The 26,608-nt window shown below is 32.8% G+C and overlaps 5 protein-coding genes and 1 long non-coding RNA gene across 7 annotated transcripts; 3 read left to right on the forward strand and 3 right to left on the reverse strand.

Moving 5' to 3' along the window:
- The first annotated feature begins 363 nt into the window (after window positions 1–363).
- LOC103495291 (pentatricopeptide repeat-containing protein At1g08070, chloroplastic-like) lies at window positions 364–3,742 on the forward strand. 2 transcript variants are annotated; one of them, XM_008456795.3, is made up of 2 exons: window positions 364–828; window positions 935–3,742. In XM_008456795.3, exon 2 carries the CDS (start codon window positions 994–996, stop codon window positions 2,398–2,400), a length of 1,407 nt encoding a protein of 468 aa, XP_008455017.2. In that variant the 5' UTR covers window positions 364–828; window positions 935–993; the 3' UTR covers window positions 2,401–3,742. The 2 variants fall into 2 exon arrangements, with proteins under 2 accessions (XP_008455017.2, XP_050939403.1); XM_051083446.1 differs by having other exon boundaries at window positions 365–3,113; window positions 3,333–3,742.
- A 729-nt stretch (window positions 3,743–4,471) lies between these two features.
- LOC107991337 (uncharacterized) lies at window positions 4,472–5,755 on the reverse strand. Its single transcript, XR_001763339.2, has 2 exons — window positions 5,475–5,755; window positions 4,472–4,875 (listed from the first exon to the last, which is right to left on the reverse strand). It is a non-coding gene; the product is annotated as an uncharacterized LOC107991337 (long non-coding RNA).
- A 3,272-nt stretch (window positions 5,756–9,027) lies between these two features.
- On the reverse strand, window positions 9,028–10,797 carry LOC103495292 (classical arabinogalactan protein 9). Its single transcript, XM_008456796.3, has 2 exons — window positions 10,184–10,797; window positions 9,028–9,427 (listed from the first exon to the last, which is right to left on the reverse strand). Exons 1-2 carry the CDS (start codon window positions 10,739–10,741, stop codon window positions 9,344–9,346), a joined length of 642 nt encoding a protein of 213 aa, XP_008455018.2. The 5' UTR covers window positions 10,742–10,797; the 3' UTR covers window positions 9,028–9,343.
- Window positions 10,798–15,170: 4,373 nt separating this feature from the next.
- Window positions 15,171–16,195, reverse strand: LOC103495672 (uncharacterized). The gene is made up of 2 exons (XM_008457299.2): window positions 15,860–16,195; window positions 15,171–15,523 (listed from the first exon to the last, which is right to left on the reverse strand). Exons 1-2 carry the CDS (start codon window positions 16,079–16,081, stop codon window positions 15,392–15,394), a joined length of 354 nt encoding a protein of 117 aa, XP_008455521.2. The 5' UTR covers window positions 16,082–16,195; the 3' UTR covers window positions 15,171–15,391.
- A 4,153-nt stretch (window positions 16,196–20,348) lies between these two features.
- On the forward strand, window positions 20,349–22,363 carry LOC103495293 (SWI/SNF complex component SNF12 homolog). The gene is made up of 2 exons (XM_008456797.3): window positions 20,349–20,773; window positions 22,013–22,363. Exons 1-2 carry the CDS (start codon window positions 20,462–20,464, stop codon window positions 22,127–22,129), a joined length of 429 nt encoding a protein of 142 aa, XP_008455019.2. The 5' UTR covers window positions 20,349–20,461; the 3' UTR covers window positions 22,130–22,363.
- Window positions 22,364–23,749: 1,386 nt separating this feature from the next.
- Window positions 23,750–26,608, forward strand: LOC103495294 (pentatricopeptide repeat-containing protein At5g02860). The gene has a single exon (XM_008456798.3). It carries the CDS (start codon window positions 23,772–23,774, stop codon window positions 26,319–26,321), a length of 2,550 nt encoding a protein of 849 aa, XP_008455020.2. The 5' UTR covers window positions 23,750–23,771; the 3' UTR covers window positions 26,322–26,608.

Here is a 26,608-nt window from a genome sequence, read left to right on the forward strand (position 1 = left end):
GTATATTTACAAAATAAAACAAAATATCATATTTTATCATTGATGAAACACGATAGACCAAAACATCACGATAGATACGGGTAATAGTCTATTTTTTCACGTCTATCATATCATATATAAATTATGATATTTTGCTAAATTTTCTCATAACTTTTTCCTTCTAAAATAAATTTTCTTTTAATTTTTTTTTTGAAATTTAGTTATTTTGATGCTAAAGCAAGAAATCAAGCCTAATTTTTTTAAAAGATAAATGATTGTTAATTTGAGGTTTAAAAAATAATAATATGATATTAAATTACCTAATATTTAACTTTAAAATATCAAAATATTTTGAATAATTCAAAGTATTTCAAAGGGATTTTTGAAAATGCCAAAAAAAAAAATTATTGAATTATTTCATTCGTTTTAGAATCACTCCCATGTTCTCGGCCACTGCCAAAGTTCCCATCGGATTTCCGGTGGCGGCAGATGATTGTAAAGCTCTGAGTATGCTTCTCCTTCTATACTTCCTTTAATGGATGAAGATTATTCTCACGAACTGTTCGATGATATGTCTCAGAAGCCAAAGAACAAATGATTAATATCAAATCTTATGCCATGCGCTGTCTGTTTGTCAATCCTGAGTTCATCAATCTCTCCGACCTCCTTCAGGGCCGCATTAACAATTCCCATCTTCGTCAAATCCATGCCCGAGTCTTTCGTCTGCTGAAACATCAAGACAATCTAATTGCAACTCGACTTATTGGCCATTACCCACATTCTGTTGGACTCAGAGTTTTCAACCAACTCATACGCCCCAACATATTTCCTTGCAACGCCATTATCAGAGTACTTGCTGAACACAACTCTTCGTTCCTTGCTTTATCCATCTTTAAATCTTTGAAGCACCTTTCACTTTCCCCTAATGACTTCACTTTTTCTTTCCTTCTCAAAGCGTTTCACCGTTCCTGCAATGCTCTCAATGTGAAACAAGTTCATACCCATGTCCTTAAAATGGGTTATTTTGGTGATTCGTTTATCTCCAATGCTCTTCTTGGAGTTTACGCGAGAGGCTTGAAGGATATGGCTTCTGCACATAAGGTATTCGATGAAATGTCGGATAGAGAAATGGCTTGTTGTTGGACTTCTTTAATTGCTGGCTATGCCCAAATGGGTCTTGCTGAAAAGGCAATGCTGATTTTTGTGACGATGATCAAAGAGAATATGCAGCCGGAGGATGACACCATGGTTAGTGTTCTGTCTGCTTGTTCCAAGTTTCAAATTGCTGAAATTGAGAAATGGGTTGTAGCATTAAGAGAATTGGTTAATAAATTTGATTCCAAGAGCTCTTGTTGTGACTCAATTAATATTGTTCTTATTTATCTAAATGGAAAGTGGGGGATGGTTGAGAAGAGTGAAGAAAAGTTTAATGAAATTATTGACAAGAAAAGTGTACTTGTTTGGAATTCAATGATAAATGCATATTTTCAGAACGGTTTCCCTGTGGAAGCCTTGACCCTTTTCCGTCTAATGGTTGAAAATCCCCATTGCAAGCCCAACCATGTTACAATGGTTACTGTCATTTCGGCTTGCGCTCAAATAGGAGATTTGCAGCTTGGAAGTTGGGTTCATGAAGTTCTCCAACGTAGTGGCCGTAAAGGTATTATTGCATCAAACAAAATGTTAGCCACCGCATTGATTGATATGTATTGTAAATGTGGTAGCTTGGAGAGGGCAAAAGAAGTTTTTCATCAACTAATCAACAAAGATGTAATCTCCTTCAATGCCATGATCATGGGTCTTGCCGTTAATGGCAAAGGTGACGAGGCATTGAAGCTTTTTGCCCAAATGCAAGAGATTGATATAAGACCATCAACTGGAACATTTATTGGCTTATTATCTGCTTGTAGCCATTCAGGGTTTCTAGAACAAGGGCATCAAATCTTTATTGAAATGACTACACAATATTTAATATCACCTAGTTTAGAACACTATGCTTGTTACATTGATCTCCTTGCTCGGGCAGGCCGCTTTGAAGATGCTCTTGAAGTTGTTTCAACCATGCCTTTTGAACCTAATAATTTTGTTTGGAGTTCTCTTCTGAGAGGCTGTCTACTCCATTCGAGTTTTGAGTTGGCACAATATGTTTCCAAGAAGCTTGTTGAAGTGGATCCTGAAAATTCTGCTGGCTATGTAATGCAGGCAAATTCATTTGCTTCGGATCGTCAATGGGATGATGTCTCGGCTTTGAGATGGTTTATGAGAGAAAAGGGTGTTCATAAGCAGCCAGGCCAGAGTTGGATCAGTATAGATGGAACTGTACACGAATTTTTCTCGGCAACCAAATCGCATCCTTATGTTGATTTATTATATAGTACCTTGAATGAGCTTGATAAGCAAACGAAACTAGTAATCCCATAGAAAAAACTTCACAAGGTATAGAATGCGTTTATCTAGCAATCTTTTTACCCTACGGAGCTTTATTTTGATGCTCAACATGTTCATTATTTGTTCGTACACAATTGAAAATTCCTTTTGATTATCTGGGACTGGGAATACCCCTTGGAGGAAATCCTAAATCCAAAGCTCTTTGGAAAGAATGATTAGGGATTTATTTTGGAAAGACAACAGAGTGGATGAGGAAACTGTTAGGCCTCCAATACTTCTAAAATATTCATGAAAAGGTGAAAACAGGAGTTTGTAAGAAAGGGTGGGATCACATGACATAATTTTCTGTATGGGAGTGAGCGTGCTCAGTATATATACTTTTTGTTTGGATAATCGTATTTTCATGCTTCTACTCTGAGAAAGGGGAGAGAGCCAGCCCTCTTGAATCGACTGGGAGTTTGTACTGTCTTAGGGCATTTTCATCGATATCATAGTCCCAACTTCTATGGGTGGCATGGGCATTGCGAATCTATCTACGTGCAACCATGCTCTCCTTGCCCATTAAGGATGGCGTTTCATGGTGGAGAAGATGCTTTGTGAAGGAAGGGTATTGCTTCTAACCACTGATGCAATGAACGTGATTGGTGGCCCTCAATGAAAGGATCTCTTACTTTAAGGGGTCTTACATCCAGTTAGGAAAAGTATTCATCCCTCGAGAGACTGGCATAGAATGAAGCTTGACAAAGGTAATGAAATCTTGTTTTGAGAGGGTAAATGGTTGATGGATGTGCCTGTGTTTGAAGCTTTCCCTAGACTTCATTAAAGTTGATGTCTCCAAATTGTCTTCAGTGAGTCAATGCTGGTCAGTGACCGTTATTGACTGGAAGCTGAATTTTAGAAGAAATTTACTAATGTGAAGGTGAAAGATGGCTATTTTATTTTATCTCACTTGTTGTCAAGTGCAGGCCGAGGGATAGAGACAACATCAAGCTGTGGACCTAAGAGTGTTACTAGTTACAAACATAATAGGTAACGTGGTCGAGTTTGAAAATTCAGGATCCAAAAATTACTAAACCCAAACTTTAGGACCAAAAGTGTATTTTTTTTCCCCTAAAAACTGACATTTGATTGACCCTAAAATGCTATCATTAACAAAAGTTTTGTGAAGTTTAAAAAAGTGTGGCTATATGTACTTTTGTTGACCATGAGGTACCTTCACGCAGAGCATTCATGTGACGTAAAGAGATAATTATGATTAATGTATTCTTGATAGTAACCCATTGATGTTGTTAAGATTTATGCTACGATGACATATTGTCATTATTAACGTTATGTTATGTTAACGCTATGTTATGTTGATGGTGGTGGTTGTTCATATTGATATCTTGACATAAAACCAAATTCTATGAGTTGTTGACAAGGTTTACTTCTCCAAACAATTATATTGTGAGAGTAGCAAATGTTCTTAATAATTTTCTTTGTACTACTTTGGTAATGAGTAATCACTCGAACTTGTCACTCTAAGAATGAAAGATCATGTCAATTATTGTTGAGCTAAGCATATTTTGACATTATAATTTGTTATACACTTTTTGATGTACATTTTGACATTATAATTTTTTAGTGTCATGTCATTGATAAAGTTATACATTGTCAATTATTGTTGGCTCTTATCGTTATACACTCTTTGATTTACGAAGAAAAACTTTCAAAGTATCTCAAGTTTATACAATGTTTGATTGCTTAAGTTATAAATTGTGAAAAATGTTTGTTAAAATGTTGATTAAAATTTCAAATTTTCCATCTCTCTCGACTCAAAGTTTTGATTTGATTAGTAATTTAAACAAAGTATTAGAGTAACTCTTGACCATAATCAATTAACAAAATCATAACTTGTGATGCTTAGAAGAAGTCTAAAGTACTTTAATTAGCTTAGGAATTATTTATCATTATAATTACACACAAACAACTTTTAAAGCTATTCCTAATAGAAGAATTTGTATAGAAATAATACATAACATTACTGTCCTTATTAATTGAATTTCATTCATCAACCACTGAATCTTTAGGTACATAAATTAGAATATAATGAAATAAAATAATTAAGGCAAATCATAAATACACATTGTTTATTATTATTATTAAAAAAAAAAAAAAAAAAAGCACACCAAATCTCACAATTCAAACTTTGAAGCATTTAATATTCATATCAGACACAAAATTATTTTGGTCTCATTTCATTTCTATAGTACTATTTTAGGTTGGCTTATATTATTTGATTTCATAATAATAAGGGACAGACAATAAATGCAAACGGTCTCTTAAAAGTTTAAGGGCATTTGGCCCTGCCTCTAATGGTGTGAACATGGCTATAGCAAGGGCAATGGTGCTTCCCATAACTCCCTGGCACACATTTACATTTGCTGCAACATATTCTACAATACTTCATGCACCGACGCTTCAGCTTCGCTTTCGAACACCTCTTCCTACACGGTCTCGTGCACCGGTCTGCCCCCCAACCCCGAGCACATTTTACATTTCATCACTCGTAATCAATTTTGCTTACTTGAATAAGAAAATTACTTGCATATGATACTAAATCTTAAGGGGATGATTACTATAGTTTGAACTCATCGTGGGTCGTCATTTAGTACATATATGCTTTGTAAGATTTAGAAACATGAACTTTGGTCACGTTTTACATAATTATATGTTGATTCTAGTGGAGAAGAGTTGCAAGTTGTTAGATTTTTATGCATTCTCCCTACGTTATATCTAAGTTGTTAACTAGATCTGAACTATATAATTACTTAGACATACCATATTTTCATAATAATCTCTAGGTATGATTAAAATGGTTTGTGTGATTTTCAAAATCAGTTTGGAAAATAGTTTTCACCATTTAAAATCAATATTAATATTATATGAAGTTCAATTGTTTTCAAGTGATTGAGAAGTGGGTTGAACAGAAAATGGGATGGATTGGATTGAATGTTGAAGAAGAGAGGAAAGAAAAGAAGAGAGAGAGAGAGAGAGAGAGAGAGAGAGAGAGAGAGAGAGAGAGAGAGAGAGAGAGAGAGAGAGAGAGAGAGAGAGAGAGGAAGTACCTGAATCAGCCATGGCAGTGTCCATGAAAGAAGCACTTAAGAGAAGGAAACAGAAGAACAAACCAAGAAGCAAAAGCTGAGTTCTCATTGTGTTTTGATCTTTCAGATGAGAGAAATGAAACCTCAGATTTGTTTCTTCTCAACAGAGGAGGGTTTGAAGAATAAGTGCTTTTTAAAACACCAAACAGAGTGAGTGTGTGTCTCTCTCTCTCGGTTAAATTATAAATCTTGACCTCGAAAAAATTAATTGTTTTTACATATAACCGTGAAGATGTGTGTTATCGTATCTCTCACCTTTAAGATAAAATGTCATACCAACTAACGTTATATTCGACCATGATTAATCATCTCAATTTTCGTTTCTATATATTTCTGTTGAGATCCAAAATTCAAACTTTCATCCCTTACCTTTATTGTTTATATAAGAAGTTTTTAATTAGCCTAAAAAAAGAATTAATCTCATTAATTATTTATTAGAAAAAAAAAGCCTACGTTTATTGAAAAAATGATTAGAAATAGCAAATTGGTAAAATATTTATAAAATATAACAAAATTATAGGTTTTATCAATAAAATGTCTATAAGAACGTCGATAACCTAAAATTTGTTTATATTTTTGAAATATTTTAATTTATTTTGATATATTTTAATAGAGTAATTATATAAATGTAACAAAAACTCAAAATATTTATAGTCCGTACAAGTTATAATAAAATAAGAAAAGTCTACGACGCGTGATCATTTTTTCATAAATTGCATATATATGTCATTGTGATTTATTTCTTCTTTAAGATTTATTAATCTTGGGTCATCTCAGTGTAATTAAGACCCGAAATCGAATAATTAAAGATAGAAGTCTTTCATTTCAGGTCATCTTGAGATAATGTATGCTCGAGATCGAGTAAAATGAAGGACAAATTCTTTCATTTCGGGTCATCTTGATGCCACTAAGACATGGGATACAATAACTAAAGGAGGAATTCTTTCATCCGAGACATCTCGGGACATGGTATGCCCGAGATCGTATACCAAAATTTACACGATCGTGTATCGCTCGCGTGTTGACCGAAGTAATTTTGGTATTTTGCATTTAGGCCTATGAGCTACTTCCGTTTTCAAAATTATTCTACAACGTAAATATTTGGTCAATTTGTTATATTTTTTAAAATACCACATTTTAATATTTGTTTTAATTGATTATTATTTTAGAAGAAAAAAAGAAAAGGAAAAAGTATAAAATATAGGGGGGGGGGGGTGGGGTAAGAAAAAAATGAATGTAAAGACAGAGAGAACAGCTGTATTGGGTGGGTGAGGAGAGAAAGAGGAGTTGTGTCGGTAGGGACCCCTCCAACTCTCTCTTATTTTCATTTTTTGTCCCTTTCTTATTTCTATTTTTGCTAAAGTACCCCTAACTCTATACTTTATTTCCTTTTATTTTCTTTCTCTCTTTTCTTTGGTAATATTCTTTTCTTATAGCGTTAAGTTATTAAAAGAAAAGCTTTTCCGATTTGTAATTTTCTGAAAATCTAATTCTTTCTCTATTATTATTACAACCCCTTTCCCAATAAATTATACCATTTTCGATGTCGTTGTTTTGGATTTTATTTCAAAAATATCGTATGTATAATTATTTTGGTTAGGCATCCAAATTATCGTAAGTGAATCAATTTAGATTGTTTGTTAAGATTATCTTTAAAGAGTCTTGAGTCAACGAATTAATTCTTTCACGTGTATGGAAAATGTTGGGTTAACGAAATGAATGATTTGACTTGATGTAAAAACTACTTAAAGAGGACATTCAAATAGAAACTTTTTAGAGATTTATTTGATAAAATTATAAGTTTCTTATAATATATGTTTATTGGAATGAAACATAATGGACAACACAAGTAGTTTCGATAAGTTCTATTCTCATGGCTCACTCAATTGTCCAAGGTTTTGAAGGTTTAGATCAATCATTTTGTAATGCCTGAGGTTTAGGATTGTAATATATCTTAGATTCAAGATTGGATCGATATTTGAGATATAGGTTCATTTTTATACAACTTGGTAGAATGTGAGTCGTTTCAGCATGTGTTATATCTTCACTCTTCTCACATGCATCTTAGGTAAATTTATCATGACGTCGCCTAGTATGAAATTGTTGCAAACCAAACAACGTTTAACTTTGAAGATGCTTAAGCCACTAACCACAAATACATGCCTTGTTAGTAGGGGTGAGCATGGTGGACCGAAAAACCGAAACGAACGATCGAAACAGAACGAACTGAGGTTGGGCGGTCAGAATAGTACAATCGACGGTCGGGTTTCGGTTCTTGAAACTAAAAAATCGAGTTGTCGGTTGGTCGGTTTGAACCATATGGTCGGTCGATCGGTTTGAACCAACCCTGTATTTTTTTAAATAATATATATAATTATAAGTTTAGGTTTAAAAAGACAAATAAAACAAAATAATGCAATTCTTAATTTTTAAAATCGTCTATCAAAGAAAAATTTGCTCCAACCATAGACCACAATCCATAATATTTGTAAAAAAAAATTCAAAGATCAAAGAAAAAAAGAAATTAAATCTATATATTTCACATTTCAGAAAACAATGGAAGAAAGGAAAAGAAAAAAGAAAGGGAGGAAAAGAAAAGAAAAGAAAGTAAGAAACATCGAAAGGAAAAAAGGAAGAAGAAGGGGAAAAAAACCCGACCAAAACCGATCGACTGATCGATTGTCGGACCAGTCGATTTTATTGGAAACAGCAGTTGAAGTCGATTTTGCAACATATGTACCGATTTGTGGTCGGTTCAGGGGCGGTTTCGTCGAAAAACCGACCCCGATCGCTCGCTGCTCACTTCTACTTGTTAGTATAAATATAGTAATCATTAATACTTTTAAACATTTATGGACCATATTCTTTGATGCATGAAAGATCCTATCTCATTCGAATGTAGTTTCCATTAATTTATATACTTGCCGGTATTTCAATTTTATACTATATGTCGTAAAAGTCAAATACACTTTTTTCTGAAAACAAAGAAAAGATAAGAACATTACATTACTATTAAATCATGAATAATTGACCCAAAAACTTAAGTTAGAAAGAAAAAACGAATTTAATTATATACGTGGAAATCAATATTAAATATGAAAACAACACTGCACAAAATTTTAGAAGAGAAAAAAAAAATAAAAAAGCAGTTTAATTTTTGCAATTCAATAGATTTGAGTATGGGTTGAACTGCCAACTCGAAAGGGCAATGGGCTCCAAGTTGGAACCACGTCTCGGGTTGTTTTAGGTTCAAAATTGTAAGAGCAATGAGTTGGTTCGACAAGAAAAATAATACGGGTCGAAAAATGGGTCAGTTCGAATTGGTTTCGAGTAAGATCAAGAACAAAAAAAAAATACTTTTTAATGATAATCTTCTATCATAATTCTTTCGAACTTTAGTAAAATTTTAAAATATTTAGTTACGATATTCTTAGACATTCGATTCAAACGATTCAAACTCACGACTTTAAAGAAATCTAAATTTAAAAAGAGAAAGATGAGAAGGTATAATGGATGAACAAATAATAATGAAATTGAAAACATATATAAAAGAAGGTTCCCTTTAAATAGAGTGTAGATACAAAGATATTTTTGCCTCAAAAGAATCCCAAGCAAAATGGGTAATTAGAGAGAGAGAGAGAGAGAGTACTCCAAAAGGCTAATAATAATAATAAATCAAAAGTCCCAAACAAGACATGGGCTAATTAATAGTAATAATCAAAATGAAATGAAATATAGAGCCATCCCAAGAAGAAAGGAAATAATGAAGAAAAAAAAAAAGAGGCAAACACATAGAGACAGCAAAAGGAAACCCTTTAATTTTCTTCTCCCTAAAGCATCAAAAATACATATCCCATTCCAATCACTATGCTCCCCACCATACTCTCCTTTCTCCAAACTTTCTCCACTCCACTCTGCAATAACAACAACGTTCATCCGTTCAATATATCATGTCAATTATAATTACTAACTAAAAAAACATCATCTAAAATAATCGTCAAAAGAAAAATAACATTATTATACATCTTTCACTTATAAAGTTTATACATTCCGATCCTATTAAAAAAGTGCGGTTTTTTTTTTACATAAACAAAACTTATTTGAATTTTTTTAAACTATTATTTATAGCTTAAAATATCACAATTTTACTATTAAGATTTTCAATGTAACTAAATTTTAAAATTTATACTTGTACTTTATTGGATAATCACTTTTAGTTTTTTTCTTCTTAATTTTATTAATTAAATTAGAATAATTATAAAATAAAATGAATTTTTAAAAAATAAAAAATTGACAAAATATTTATGTTTTTAAATCATTAAGATCAAAATTTTTTAAACTTAAACTATTTATTTTATTTATAAAATGTAAATATTTTATTAATTTTAATAATAAATGGCGAAATTTAATTATAATTATCATAAATCTTAAATCATTTTCTGCTTTTAGTATTAATGTCTTTCGATTAAAATTAAAATACATTTGATTACTACAAGTACAACAATGTATATGTGGTTTGTAGATTTTGGTGGAGGATTGAATTATATATGTGTGTGTGTGTGTGTGTGTTCTAAGTTTTGCAACGCCAAAATCAAAACTTAGAGTCAATTTAAGTTCATATAATAATAACCAGCTTTGATAAAAATGTAAAAAATGCGGGAGAAACTTACATTGTCGTTCTGAGATGGGGTAGGAGATTGATCAGGGCCTGCAGGTCCTGGAGCCTCCACTGACGGCGCTGGCGGGCTCGAAACTGGAGCCGGACCCGGAGCTGCTGCCTTCACCTTCTTCTTGCTCGGTGCAGGAGCTGGCACTGCCGTTGGCGGTGATGCCAATGGTGCAGGCGGTGGAGTCGCTGGGGGAGGGGATGCTGGTGGAGGAGATGCCGGAGGAGGAGAAGCCGGTGGTGGGGAGGCCGGAGGAGGAGATGCCGGTGGTGGGGAAGCCGGAGGTGGAGTCGCTGGTGGTGGGGATGCGGGAGGTGGAGACGCCGGTGGTGGGGATGCTGGAGGAGGAGTAGCAGCTGGAGGGGGAGTTGCTGCTGGAGGGGGAGTTGCTGCTGGAGGGGGAGATGAAACAGGGGGAGGAGTAGAGGCGGGAGGAGGGGCGGAGGTGGTGGGAGGAGAAGGGGTGGCGGTGGGAGGATTCGAGGGAGACTGAGCTCCGGCGATGGCGAAAGCAATGGAGATGAAAGTGAAACACAACAAAAAAGCTCGAGGATCCATCATTTTTCTTCTTCTTCTGGTTGTTCGAGGATGACGATGAGCGTTTGAGAGGGAAATCAAAAGAGGGGAGAGAATAAATAGAGAGTATAGAGAGCATTTAGGAGATGGAGGACATTTTAGGTAATTTACATACATTTTTCTTTATAAACTTTCCATTGAGGCACATGTGGCCAACCGCTATTCGCTACCAAACATATCTCACGAATCCCACTGTCCATTGGCCCACATATGGTGTGAGTTTTTATCAACATGAAATCTACTACTGCCATCTGTCTCAACTTCTATTCCAAGTTATTAAAAAAAAAAAAAAACCTATTTCCCGTCCTCGTAGGTATATTAGTGAGAACAATTATTCACTCAAAATTCTCGAGTGCGTTAGATCAACATGATACAATTCAAGATGCATTCAAATGTGAGTGATAATAACCGTATGTAGGTATAGCCTATATCTTCATGTAGTCCATCATCATTTATCACATGATAAGAAAATAACAAGTTATTCTTAAAAAAGAAATTGGTTTTTTGCCACCCCGTCATGTTCTAAAATTTGATGTAGAGATTTAATTAACATTCAAAGACATATTTTGTCGATCATAAGTGTATAAAAGTGAGAACATAAATATTGTAAGGTATTTTGAGGTGAAACATAAAACAATTTAACAATTTTTGTTGTCGCTAATGGAAAGAATTGTTGGAATTGATAATATTGAGCTCGCATTTTAATTAGTACAAACACAGTTAAATATATCGTCTATTTCATTCTTCCACTCAAACGTGTTACATAAACAACACAAAATGCATTTAGGTATAGTTTAAATTTTAACGAGACAAATCTTTCAACTTAATTATAAGAGACTTTTTAAGTAAAATACGCATATTCAACTCAAAGAACTAAAAATGGTATGTCATTGTAGATTAAAAAGATATTTTTCGAACGAAAGTATTTATAAAGAAAAAATTATTGTTCGCAAAAGAGCTTTTTTCCTTTTAATTATGTTTTACCAATATCGGGTGGAAGTTTGAATATATCCCTACCCTTGAATTTATCCTAAATACTCGAAATCAGTTGAGTTATGCTTGATTCTTGTATAGTTTCAACGTTAATTGACATGCTATGGTTCAAAATTTCATACTTTTCTATTCTAATAAAAAAAATTAAGTTTTACGAATAAAAAGAAATACTCAAAAGTGCGTTATGGATTGCACTCGTACTTATACAAACACACTCTAATTTTACTATTAAAAAAATATCTTTACAAAAAAAGAAAAAGTTCAACGTAATTAACGATGATTGGATAATTAGATGCGTCACGTATGAATAGTATAACCCGAAAAAGCCCTAGCTTAATATCTCTTCTTCCCAAATAACACTGAGTTTGTCTGTCACATCCCATTTCTTATATATATAATTTTTTAAAACAAATAATTTGAGAAAACAAAAGTGAAAAGAGAGAGAGAGAGAGAGAGAAAGCATTTCTATAATGTCCAATGGGAATGGGACCTTCCACGTGCTGATCCATAATTAGAACAAATTCATGTTTAAGTTAAATTATTGCTATCACCAAAAAGTTTCCTTTATTATCATTATTTTTTGTTGTAAATAATTTTCTTCAAAAAAAAAAATGTAATTAACTAAATCGTTGGGAGTTAATTTATTAACTTAATCAACAAGTGTATAACTATAATTATATCTACATTCTCTAGTAGTACATTAATATGCATGTTAACAAATTAATTATTTTTTTATTATTTAAAAAAATAACTAAACATGAAATAATTTCAAAATTTTAAAAGATTTAATAGAAATTAGATCCGAAATGGAGGGATGAAAAAGGATATTTTTAACTATGTTTGAGACTTTACTTTTAATACAATCTCAGTTCCCACATCCAACCAATTATTACTATCATGAGAACAAACAAAGAAAGAGCCAATACGGTGCGCTCCATATGGGGAAATTGAAATGATACGCAAAGTAAGACGGAGGGTTGTTTGGTGAGGAGTTCTAGCTACGTGTCATGCGATGATTGGGTGAAGTCGGTGACGGTGACGTGTGAAGGTCAAAGTGTGTAATTAAAGCTTTGTTTAGGGTAATCATTTCCCTTGAACCCAAAACCAAAACCAAAACCAAAACCAAAACACATTTGATTAATATTTAACTAATTCATTAACAGCATCGTCCCCACAATGGTAATTTCCCTTTTGTTAATTACAATTATAATCATTATTTTTTCTAAAGATTTCTTTTGATAAAAAAAAAATAATAATAAAAGGGTAAATTAAATGATTAGAGTTATAATTGAGATTCAAAATAAAAAGAAAATAAAATTACAAAATATTCGTTAGCATATTCAATTAAAATATATGGTTTTTCTAATGTCGTTTTAGAAACGATTAAAATCAAGAGTCAGTTGTTGCCTACTTATCGATCTCTTTTGGGTAATTTTTTAATGTTTAACTTGTTGATGTTTAAGTTTGTGATGAATTCCTCGATTGTAATGTCTAAAATTTAGGTTAACTTTTTAGGTTATGAAATTTTATGCTGTTCTTTTAATTCATTTTTATAAACTTGAATCCAAAAACTTTATATTTACTATTATTTTTAAGACTTATTTTTCAATAAACAAAAATAAGCTTGACTTTACGCAGACAATTTTTTTATATTATATTGTTTGTAGACAAGCATGTTTTTCAAAAATAAAATATAAAATAAACTATTTTAAAAAAAAAATCTAGCCTTTTAAAATAATTAAATCATTTTTTTCATATTTAAAATCACTCCAAATCAATTAAATATTTAATTGTATTTTTATATAATTCTAAATGGATAAAATATTTAAAAATGAAAAAAATGATTTTAATCTTTAAAAATACTTTCAAAGTGATTATATAAAAAAAGCTAGTGAATACTTTTTTCACAATTATTTAATATTTCTTGCCTTTTCTCCTCTTTCCTATGCATAAAAATATATAAATCAACCAAGACGACACAACCTCACAATTACGAGCATCATAAGTAGAGTTATATTTGTGCGTCCCACCAAATTATCCAATTACAATTTGAAACTTGAGAAATTGTTCTTGTTTCTTCTTTTAGGTATGGGTGTTAAGGATGGAATGCACCCAATTATTATAGTCGTGTGCGATCAATCATGGGTATCCAATTTTAATATTTTTCTCCTTAATAACGCCCAAGTATAAGTCGAACAAGAGGTATAGTCTCAAAAAGGATTGAAGTCGAACAGTACAAACGATTTGTATCAAGTTTATTACTAATTCTCTACTCATATTTACAAGGGTTAAGTGGCTGAACAAATATTGCAAGAATATATTGAATGTTTAATTTATCAATTTCCATTCCATCATTTAATTTAACCTTCAAACATATATAACATATACGTGAAAGGACGCATTTGTTCTCAATACGTGAAATTCGAAAGTACGAACTTCTACATAAATCATATATGAACTGTACAAAAAGATGAAAGAAAAATAGAGTAAATGAAAAAACTTTATATTTGTTACAAAGATAACCTTAGAACCACAGTCTACTATACTAACCAACTAATCAGTTATGAACATTAACGAGATATACATATCTACAATAGGTGAAATGAGGATCGAACTTTAAACTTCGTAAAAATTTTACTTCTATTTCAAATATGCTTTATTTAAACTTTACAATACGTAGACATACAACAAACTAAGGTTTAGAACTTTTGATGAAAATCATATAATTTACAAACAACAATATGTCAAGAAAATAGAAAAGAAATGCTTAAAATAATAAAAGGAAAAAGGGGAAAGCCAACTTAGAGTGAAAGCAATGGGAAAGCGATTTCAGTTAGGCTGTCTAATCAAACCTATACATATACATTGCCATGCATGATGTTACCTCTTATCTTTCTAATTTTAATTTTCTTTTTTCCAATTTATTTATTTTCACTTTTACTTCAACTTTAAATTTTGTTTAATTCTAACATGATCTGTTCTACACTTTCAATTATTTGATTTAGATCACAACATATTAGAAAATGCATAGAATATCAAGTAATTAAATTAAATGAATTTACGTATTCTCCTTTCTATAATGTTATTTATTCTAATACTTAAATTTCATGAGTAATTGTCACCTAGAATGAAATAAATATATTATCTTTCCACAAGAATGATAAATATTAGATTTTAAAAATAAATTCAATTTTATAAATTTTAAAGAAAGAAAATTGACATATATATATAATTATTTATTTTACTGTATTTGTTGGTTAATTAGTAAAGGAATGTCTCAAATATATTTAAATCAATTTCATATAATTTTTTTTAAAATTAAGATTATTAATGCTAAACTTAATTAATTAAAATATGAAGCATTATATTATAATGAGTATGATATTAAAGCAATTGTTGTGCAAGCAAAAAATGAAATAAAAAAGAACAAGCTCTAAAATAAATGATTAATATTCTTTAACAATGATATGCCTAACCTAAGGAATAAATCATAGTTCACATACTCACATCTATACAAATAACATTTCCCAATAAGCATTGTTTTTGCTAATTATTATATGTGTACTCCAAACAACCTTCAAACATATAGATATATAAAAACAATCTATATGTATATAATATATTCCTAAAACTATTCCTACTTTAAAAGTACTTCCGATGATTTGGACTTCTATCACGTTTAGTTGATGAAATTACATTTCTTCTATATGGACGACATTGAAGAACAAGCCAGTGACGCTTAATGGCTTTTTCAAGCAACTTGCGAATTCTTCCCTGTGATGTAAAAAAAACATTGTCAGGGACGAGTAATGATTATTCTTTAAACATCTTGACGATGAAAGGTAATGATATAATATTGTCTTTTCACTTGAGGTGAGATCATATGCTCTCGTTCTATTAGTTGACCTTTCCCCTTATATCTAGCAACAATGTGTACCGTTGGCTTTATGTTTGACATTCTCAATAAATATAGTTACGTTGTTATACATTAAACACAACGAGCGAGTATATAATATTTTTAAGGAATAAGTTAACCTTTTGTGATTATACTAATTCTTAGATTAAAATGAAAAGGAATATATTAATTAAGGAGGAAAATTAAAAACAAACCTTAGCAATAGACATGGCTTTTTGGACAACATAATTCCCATATTGATTTGTACAAATTTGGATGAATCGATCTCGATGGTTACCCTCCAAAATTTCAAAGATAATGTCATAGTTAGAGATATCTTCACAACAAGACAGACACACTTTTCCACTACATTGCTTCCATACTTGTCCATGGAAAGTTCTACAAATTTGTGTGTAAGCTCTTTGATTACTCTCCATCCTATATTTGTTCCATCTAATTGAATCATAAATTGGATAACATAGTTCCTGCAATTAACACTTAACATATAATCAATAATTAATTCAAACAATAACCCTAGCTATGCATGCATAAGATAATGAGATGAAATTACCCATAAGGATGTTTTGAAAGATCATATGCATCTTCTATCAACGGAGTGATTAGAACTTCTCGAAGTTGTCTGAAGTTATTATTGGAATATTCAATGCACTCTTGGACTATACAACAACCGGCTTGTTCTCTCGCCAACTCCAAGCAATTTTGTGCTACTCTGAGTAAGATCAACTGCATTCATGTGATAGTATATATATAGATCCCCTTATTGTTTCTTTCTTTCAATGATTTTAATTGATTATAAAGACTCATTACCTCATTAGGTTGTGGGGAAAAGCTTTGGAAGCAACTCTTTATCACTCGATGACCACCTTGAAAGTCTTTAGCCAAAGTCAGTAGATGCGGACTCATCAACAATGCAATCATCCATTGTTGACAAGGGTATTTGAGATGAGAGATTAACGTCACCACAACTCGATATCTGTATAATAGTACAAAAAGATTAACGACGAAGATTAACGAATCAATTAGATATGCATCGGAGAATTAATTACAAATGAAAATAATAAAAAAGAAGTAATATATATGAAGAACTAACCCGAGATAATGAAGAGAGATAGGTAGAAAGTGGTCTCGTGAATAAGTGGTTAAGGAGAGAAGAAGATGATTAATGAAGGTTGGATGGCAATGAGGTGGTTGAAGAAGATGCAGAAGAAACTTATTTCCAAGTGGATGAATAATCACCCAATGAAGATGTGTTGTTGTAATTAGTTGTTGAAGAACACTGAACAAGTGACGATTATTGTTAATATCGCTGTCATTAGCGTCGTCATTAGAAATCATTGGGTTATCGTTATCTTTCATTAATAACATTTATAAAGTACTTCTTTATAGAATTTTATTGCTTGATCGAGATCACCAAACTTTTAATTTCTTTATTTTAGAAAGAAATTTAGAGACGTGTTAATGATACTATGTTGCTATATTTATATTAATTCGATGATTACTAAATTATATTTGGATTAGGAAATTGTTTAAAACAAACTTAGAATAGGAAATGGAAACATCTCAATTAAAAATTCTAATGCTTTTCTTTTTTAATATACCATATATTAGGCCTCTTAATTTCAATCATCCTTTTAAATTTATAATGGTTTGGTTTCAATTTTGGTTTAATTACTAGAGTTAATAAAATTTGTTAATGGAAAAAATTCAAAGAGGAATAGAAAACAAAAAAATCAAATCTTCTCATAGATTCTACTTGAGATTTTTAAAAATAAAGATAAATGGATAAACTGGTTCTAATTTTTTAATTATTTACGTCAAAGAATTGATTTTGAATTTTTAAAATTATTATGTTTTGTAATATTTAAATTAAAGAATATATGTAGGAATAATACCGAAATTTAACTTTTGAAAATTATGGTTGAACATTTTAATTAGATTTATATAAAATATATCGATGTTTTCGGTATGGTGTATTTCATTTTAAATCTGTGAGTGTCTGACCCTATATAAGATTTTGGTGTCAAAGATAAACTTATAGAAAATTAACTCCTAACCAGGCAGTTACATCTTTGTTTTTTTAGAGTGTATTAAAAATTGTTTTTATTTTATTTTTACAAAAATGACAAATTTGAAAAAATTATCCTAAAGTATGATAGGAGTAACAATTATACTTTTAAACTTTTAACATACCACAATTAGATATATAAACTTCTAAAAAAGTTGTTAAAATTGAACCTTCAAACTTATAATAATAATAAAAAATTGGGCACGTAAATGATAAAATCAAACCATCAAGGTTATACAATTATGTAAGTTTGAAGGTTTGATAGCTCAATATTTAAATTTAAAAGCTTAAGGTATAATTGTAATTACTATCCCTAAGGTAGTTTTTAGCAATTGGGCTGAAAAAATTTATTCCATTTGATTGAAATGGGTCTAATTTTTATTTGATTCTTTTAAAGGGTTTATTTGGCCACCAAACTTCATTAAATCTAAGTTCATTAATTAAAATAATCAACTAGATCATTCTTTACGATTTAATGTTAAATTAATTCAATTCCACCAATTACTAACGATTTGCACGATGACTTTTGTTGTCTTCCTCTTTCTCCCTTTCTCCAATAATGTTTTCAACTACCGTTGTCGACAATATGTTTTTCAACTCCCTTTCTCCCTCTTTCTTCCTCTTTGATTATATGTTCTGACAACCACCTCTAACATCCAAGTCCGAGAACAACCCTTGTGTGCAACTACTATTGCTACGACATGCTCATGCACTATCTTGTGTGTAACAAACTCTAACAAAGTACTCAAAACCATTTTCTTATGCTTAGAATGTAGTTGATTTTATTATTTATTTATCTAAATTGTAGGAATTTGGATTGAAATTGACTAATTACAGTACACAATGATGAGAATACCCCGAGAAAATAAAAAAAAAATTGACCTAAACAAAGAAAGGGGTGAAATAATGTTGGAAAATATTCGATCGACGTGACTCTACAATTCGAGACTGCAAAATAGGGTGGTACTAGTGATATTAGGCTATCATATATTTCATGTCACTAATATTCGAAACGGGTTTAAATTAACTTCAAACAATTAAGTTTATTCGAAATTGTTTTGAAACATATCAACACGATTGGTTTTCAATAATGATTAAAAATATATTTTTAAGTGATTTTAAAAATGACAAAAGTTTTACAAAATATTGATCGATCTTGTCGATCAACATAAATGGTTCTTTCTCTACGAAAAGTATAACTCAACTATCTTTCCTTTTATTTATTTATTTATTTTTATAAATGTCAAAATACTAAGATGTAAAAAACAAGAATATATGGATGGTTTGGGTTTAAATGACAAAGTCAATAATAAAATTTTTGACATTTTGGCTCTTCCATTAATTATAAGGATGGTTTGGCTTTAAATGGCTTTAGTCAATCATAAGATTTTTGACATTTTAGAAGATATAGATTTGAATCACCATGTCCTTATAGTTAACCTGATATTCGATACATCGTGTTCTCTAGGTTAATCCAACTAAAATATTATGGCTACATATACCTATTTATTTTATAATTGGATAATTGTAATGAATAACAAGTAATAGTTAAAAGTTAAGTCACACCTACATTTGTAAATTTGTAAGTATTTCAAATATAGTAAAATCTATCGGTGATAAAGTTTTATTGTTGACAAACTATGCAATAGACTTTTATGTCTAGCTAATATGATAGACTCTTATTAGTGATAAACTGTACGTATTGTGATATATACTACTGACAGATCCCTATTGGTGATATGATCTATCGTTTATAGATTATAAGGGGTTGTTTGGGGCTAATATAATCATGATTATCAGAGAATTTGAGGAGTGTTGGGAATATACATGATAAATCAAGAGTGGAACAAAATGTCATTGTGAGACATGAAGTCTATGGAAAAGAGAGTTAGGTTGAAAATTGTGAGAACGAGAATGAGTTTGATATTACAAATCGAATAAAAAACATTCAATTTAAACATAAGTTTTGGATTACGTTACATTACAATCTCATTCCATTATAGACCCCAAAGCAAATCCTTGAGAGCTATGTTTGCAAATTATTTGTATTATTCTGTATTTATTTGCACGTTGGATCAAATTCTTATATTTACAATTGTCACTTCTAACTTTGCATAAGGTTCTCTATATATATAATCGAAACAAATAACTTTAACTATACCATTGCTTACGCATTGTTATTTTTTACGTAAATAGCCTTATATGTTATTACTTTACATAAACATTACGAGACATTTACATTTTCTACTGTTGCTATAGTTTAAGCAAATTAAACTTTCAACTTTTACAAATCTAATTAATGGTCTAATTTTATTTTGTCCTACCATCACTCATTCTTTTCCATATTATATAATATAAAGTATATTAAGAAAAATTAAGAGGCAAAAAGATTTAAACCTACTTTCCTAAAATAACAACAATAATAAAAAATACTAATAATAAATAAACCCACCAACCCTAAACTTTCACTTCCCACCTCCCCATACCCCATTTTCTTCTCCCTCACATTCTGACCAAAGCCCAACAGGCCCAATTCAACACAGCCCAAAATAACTCTAATTAGGCCCATAGCCCAATAACGACGTTATTTAAATTCCGAAGAACCCGAATGGATTAACGGCAGCGCGCGTTCCGAAATTCGAGCTTCTCGAGTTATCGCTCTTACCGCTTCACCTTCTTCGCTTTATCCATTTTTTGAGAACAACCTTTCGTCACTCACTTACTTCCGGCCATGGCTTTCCTCTCCACCTTCATCGCCGTCAAACCGTCGCTCCTCGTCGTCAAACCCTCCCCCACCACCTCCTCCTCCTCCTCCTCCCTCAAGCATCTCAATCAACTCCCTCTCCCTGATTTGCGCTTCCCCCGCACTGTTACCTTCGCTTTCGCTTCCAACCAGGCCACTGCCCCCCGCCGGGAGCCCCGTGGCATCACGAAGCCCAGGAAGATTTCACCGGAGTTGCAAGCACTTGTCGGCGCTCCTGAGATTTCCCGCACCCAAGCTCTTAAGGTCATTTGGGCTTACATTAAAGAAAATAATCTTCAGGTAGAATCTCTCTTCTTCTTTCGTTTTCCGTTTTTCTTTTTCTTTCCGTGCTGTTTTCATTACTTTTCTGTGGTGTGTTTTTTTCTTCAGTGGAGTTGAAAGTTTATGGGGCTTCCATAGTTTTCCAAACCCTCATTTCTGAACAAGACATTGGATGTTGGTCTTTAGAACTTTTCTTGCTGTGTTCTTTCTGGAATGCGGTTTAATGGTTATTAGATGATGTTTCTTCGTCTCTTAATGCTTTATTTTGAAGATTGTTTCGATGTGGTCTTTTTTTATTAGTGAAGTTTGTATAAGAAAATGGGAGATGTTTGCTCTGATTTGTTGGGTTCCGAGGAGGTTGGGAGATATATTGGCATGGTTTGAATATTTCTTGTTCCGAACAATGGTTTTGGATTGTTGGTCTTTAAAATTTTCTTGCTGTGTTGTTGTTAGAATGTGCTTTGATGATCATTGGATGGATGTTTTTAACAACTCTTAATGCATTATTTTGAAGAGGCTTTAGATGTGGCATGTGGATAGTGATGCTTTTAGATTAATTGACATCCTTGTTATTGGGTTTGAGGCTTTTAAGGTTTTTGAAGAGCTTTTTCTGTTTTGGGTTTCCAAGTTAACTCTTTTCTGATTTGTACATTGGTTTTCAAACACTTGGAACAGTTCTAGTAAAACATATGCTTGTTTCTCGGTTTTCAATTTTTTCGTAGATTGAATCCATCCATTTAAGTGCTATTGTTAAAAACATAAACACCTTCTATTTGGATAAGATATACATCTTCTGAAATTTAAATTGGCAGAAGGTTCTAATTACAGTATTTCTTTCTGTACTCACCACATGCTCTCATTGCAAAGTTTTTACACTAATTCCTATACGAGCTTTATCATTCTCTTATTTGCTCTCTCCGTAAACACTCTCCCTCTTTCTTATGCAACTCTGTTTGTCTAAAAACTCGCTCACCATTTTTTGTTCCCTAGCACATTTCTATCCTTAATTGAGTTCTGCATATATAATTGACCTTTAGCTTGTCATGTATGTTGGTGATATCTACTTCATTTCCATGAGTTCTCTTACATTACTGCATTAAACCTGTCCTTTCGTTGGTTAAATACCGCCTGGTGTTTCATAAAAGAACATAAATTGGTTATGATAGTTGATGTCTTACAAATCAGCGATTTGAAGCACAGAAACTCCGGGTCATTTCAATTTGTTTTTCTTTTAAATGATATTCTTTATTCTTTTAGAAACCAAGCGACAAGAAAGTCATAGTTTGCGATGAGAAACTGAAGAACATATTTGGAGGGAAAGATGAGGTTGGATTTCTGGAGATTGCAGGTTTAATAAGTCCACACTTTCTATAATTATTCGAAGTATGGAAGATAGACATAATGGACCTTCTTTTGAGTCCATGAAGATGAACTTTTTTTTTTCCTTTTGTTGTGGGAGGCTCTCAACTCAAGTATTGCTCACTGAATCCTGTAGTTCAGAGCCCACATCTTATGATTAGTAGTTAAATAGAGAGAAAGAAAGCTTTTGTAAGAACTATGATTGGTGGTTTTATGTAGAGATTGTTATATGGAAATCTCTTTTAATTATGAGTTTTTGGGTATAATGTTTCACTTTTGTATTATTCTACATGCTTGCTTTTTTTGTGCTTCCATTTGCTATGGTCTTGATGATTTAGTTGCTAATGAAACTGTATGCTTTTAAACACTATTTGTCTTTTTAAATGCTAGTTTATATGCAAGTACAAATTCACATAAATATTGTATTTGAGCATTGAGATTTTATTATCATTATTTTTAAAAGAAGTAAATTTTGGCTCCTAACATGTCGTGGTTTGAATTTTATGAAGAAGTTAGATAGAATTTTTGGTAAAATGTCTATGTAGAAGGATGCTTTTAGAAAAATGATAAAATGTTCATGTTTATGGACTTTTTTACCAACGGAAATATCGATATGTTGTAAAAATTTATCATGGTTACATCAATGTCATAACCATGGGTTATATAAAGAACGAAGTTAGTAGAGACTCAACACGATCTACCACCCTTGCTCGTTGAGGACTTTCTTTTATTTTTTTTTTTTCCCTTTCATTTTGCGTTTTAGAATGTCTTCAATTCGATATGTAATACTACAAACGATCTAGTATCGGGTCTTGTTGCTTGGTTAGCGAGCTGAGGTGTAGGTGGTGCGCTCGCGTGGAGGTTCGGGGGTAACGCTCGCAAAAGCTTTTCAGTTTTTGCAATTGAGTCTATGTACTTATCGATGAGTTATTTACGATTTTGATTTTAGGATTTAGAGAATACACTACAACCTAGTGTCGTTGTATTGTATTTTAAAAAATTCTCTGACAAAATTGTTCTTCCTATTTATGGATGTAGCTAATACATTGTAACATTGTTAGTGAATTATGTATATATCTTTGTTGATTTCTATACGTTTTTGATTGGTTAATTGTTAATTTTGTAAGAGTGTTATTTTTATTATATATTTAAAATATGATGGGATTATTATTATATAAATAAGAAAATTTTGATTTCTTAGTAAATACAAGGTTATGTTTAAAATTTTATTTTAAATCATTGCAAGTGAAAGAACTAAAGCTTTATTTGAGAAAATTATACATTTGGTCACTGAAATTTGAGTTAGTTATAATTCCAACAATCTCAATCGATGTTCTTCATATTCATCCGATGAAACCACCCTATTAACTTTTCTATATCCAACTAAAATAATTATACATGTTTTCATTTGTCTCAGATTTTATAAAAAACAACTAAAGCCAAACTTAAAATCAATTGGTGTCAAGTTCGATGTTGAAATGATTTTCTAAAATTTGAGAAGTCGAGGTCGATTAAAATTGACTAAGAAAAATAAATTTACGAGTTTTTTTTTTTTTTTTTTCTTTTTATTGTAATTTTAAAGTTTTTGACTTTTGCTAATTTCCCAATAAACATCTCAAATATCTTCATCTTCAAAATCGGGAGAGACCACAACTTTATGCTTAAACCCCCCATTCCAAAATCCCCAACTTCACATTGGCCAAAAATGGCGGACAAGGTTGCTCTTCCCCTCCTCCTACCCAATCCCCCACCCTCCAAATCCCTCTTCCCCGTCTTCCACCACCAATCCCCTTTACCCTCTTCTCCGCCACCTCCACCACTCAGTTTTCCTCCGCCACCACAGTCGCCCCCCTCTTCCTCATCATCCCCCTTAGCCCCTCTTCTCCAAGACCTCCTTCCCCACCAACACCCCTCTTCTTCCACTCAACCCCATCTTCCCAAACCCACTTTCAGAACCCGCACCCGAATCGGTCGGTCTCGTGACCCGAACCGCGGCAAGCCATGGTCACACCACCGTCTCTCCACTCAAGGTCAGCGAATTCTTGATTCTTTACTCAACCCAGAATTCGATTCCTCCTCCTTGGATGAAATTTTACTTCAATTGTTTGAAACCAGTCCCGATGGACTTAATTTCACCTCCGACTCTGTTTCCTTCGACATTTTGGGGATAATCAAGGGCTTGGTGTTTAACAAGAAGAATGAATTAGCCTTGGGTGTTTTTGATTTTGTTCGTAATCGGGAAGATTTTGCATCCATTTTGAGTAATTCTGTGATTGCTGTGATTATTAGTGTACTTGGTAAAGAGGGTCGGGCTTCTTTTGCTGCTTCTCTGCTTCATGAGCTTCGAAATGATGGGGTACATATTGATATTTATGCTTATACTTCTTTGATAACTGCATATGCTAGTAATGGGAGATATAGAGAGGCTGTGATGGTGTTTAAGAAACTGGAAGAAGAAGGTTGTAGGCCAACTTTAATTACTTATAATGTTATCTTGAATGTCTATGGCAAAATGGGAATGCCTTGGAGTAAAATTTCTGCTCTTGTTGATAGTATGAAGAGTTCTGGGGTTGTCCCGGATTTGTATACGTACAATACACTTATCAGTAGTTGTCGTCGGGGGTCATTGTATGAAGAAGCTGCAGAGATTTTTGAGGAGATGAAAGCAGCTGGGTTTAGTCCTGATAAGGTTACTTACAATGCATTGTTGGATGTGTATGGGAAGTCCCGGCGGCCTAAGGAAGCCATGGAGGTTTTGAAGGAGATGGAAGCAAGTGGGTTTGCACCTAGTATTGTCACTTACAATTCGTTGATATCGGCTTATGCTCGGGATGGTTTGTTAGATGAGGCTATAGAGCTAAAGTCGCAGATGGTGAAGAAGGGGATTAAGCCTGATGTTTTTACTTACACCACATTGTTGTCTGGATTTGAGAAGACGGGTAAGGATGATTATGCAATGAGAGTGTTTGAGGAGATGAAAGCTGCAGGGTGCCAAGCGAATATATGCACCTTCAATGCGCTGATTAAGATGCACGGTAATAGGGGTAATTTTGTGGAGATGATGAAAGTTTTTGAAGAAATTAAGATATGTGAATGCGTGCCTGATATTGTTACTTGGAACACTCTTTTGGCAGTGTTTGGGCAAAATGGGATGGATTCGGAAGTTTCGGGAGTGTTCAAAGAGATGAAAAGAGCAGGTTTTGTCCCCGAGAGGGACACTTTTAACACTCTTATTAGTGCCTATAGTAGGTGTGGTTTTTTTGATCAAGCAATGGCCATCTATAGAAGAATGTTGGATGCGGGGGTGACTCCCGATCTGTCTACTTACAATGCTGTTTTGGCAGCCTTGGCTCGGGGAGGCCTTTGGGAGCAGTCAGAGAAAGTACTTGCCGAAATGAAGGACGGTAGGTGTAAACCAAATGAGTTAACGTATTGTTCTTTACTTCATGCCTATGCCAATGGCAAAGAGGTCGAGCGAATGTCTGCACTTGCTGAGGAAATCTATTCCGGCAATATTGAACCTCAAGCTGTGCTTTTGAAGACACTGGTTCTGGTTTATAGTAAAAGTGATCTTCTTACAGAGACTGAACGTGCTTTCTTGGAACTACGGAAACAAGGTTTTTCGCCCGATATAACGACGCTAAATGCCATGGTTTCTATTTATGGTAGGCGGAGGATGGTTTCGAAAACAAACGATATTTTGAACTTCATAAAGGACAGTGGGTTCACTCCGAGCTTGACAACATACAATAGCTTAATGTACATGTACAGTCGCACCGAGCACTTTGAGAAGTCAGAGGACATCCTAAGGGAAATTATTGGGAAAGGAATGAAGCCTGATATAATTTCATTTAATACCGTTATTTTCGCCTACTGCCGGAATGGTCGTATGAAAGAGGCCTCACGGATATTTGCTGAAATGAAGGATTTTGGGCTCGTCCCTGATGTAATTACGTATAATACCTTCATTGCAAGCTATGCATCCGATTCGATGTTCATAGAGGCGATCGATGTGGTAAGGTATATGATCAAGAACGGATGTAAACCCAATCAAAACACATACAATTCTCTAGTAGATTGGTTTTGTAAACTAAATCGTCGGGACGAGGCCAGTAGTTTTGTCTCAAACCTTCGCAATCTTGACCCATATGTAACAAAAGATGAGGAATGCAGGTTGCTGGAGCGTCTAAACAAGAAATGGCCATAGACTGGTAGCAACGAACAATCAACTTGCTTCATGGGAGATGCCGGCTTCTCAACTGAAAGAACCAAACCGCCCAAACAAGGTGCGGAAGGTTGACTCTGAGAAATGGTACAGAAAGTTTTACTCTTTTTATGGCTTTATAGAAGACATGATGCTGTATCAGATTGGGAACTTGGTGCCCATCTTATGGGATTTAGCATAATTGTATCCATATTCTATATGAAGAAAGTGTAGAAACTCGCAACATTTACATCTGTAAGTAAAATCATACAAGCTCTGCCTTTTAGGAA

Source organism: Cucumis melo, chromosome 1, assembly GCF_025177605.1.
Source record: "Cucumis melo cultivar AY chromosome 1, USDA_Cmelo_AY_1.0, whole genome shotgun sequence".
Lineage (NCBI taxonomy): Eukaryota > Viridiplantae > Streptophyta > Magnoliopsida > Cucurbitales > Cucurbitaceae > Cucumis > Cucumis melo.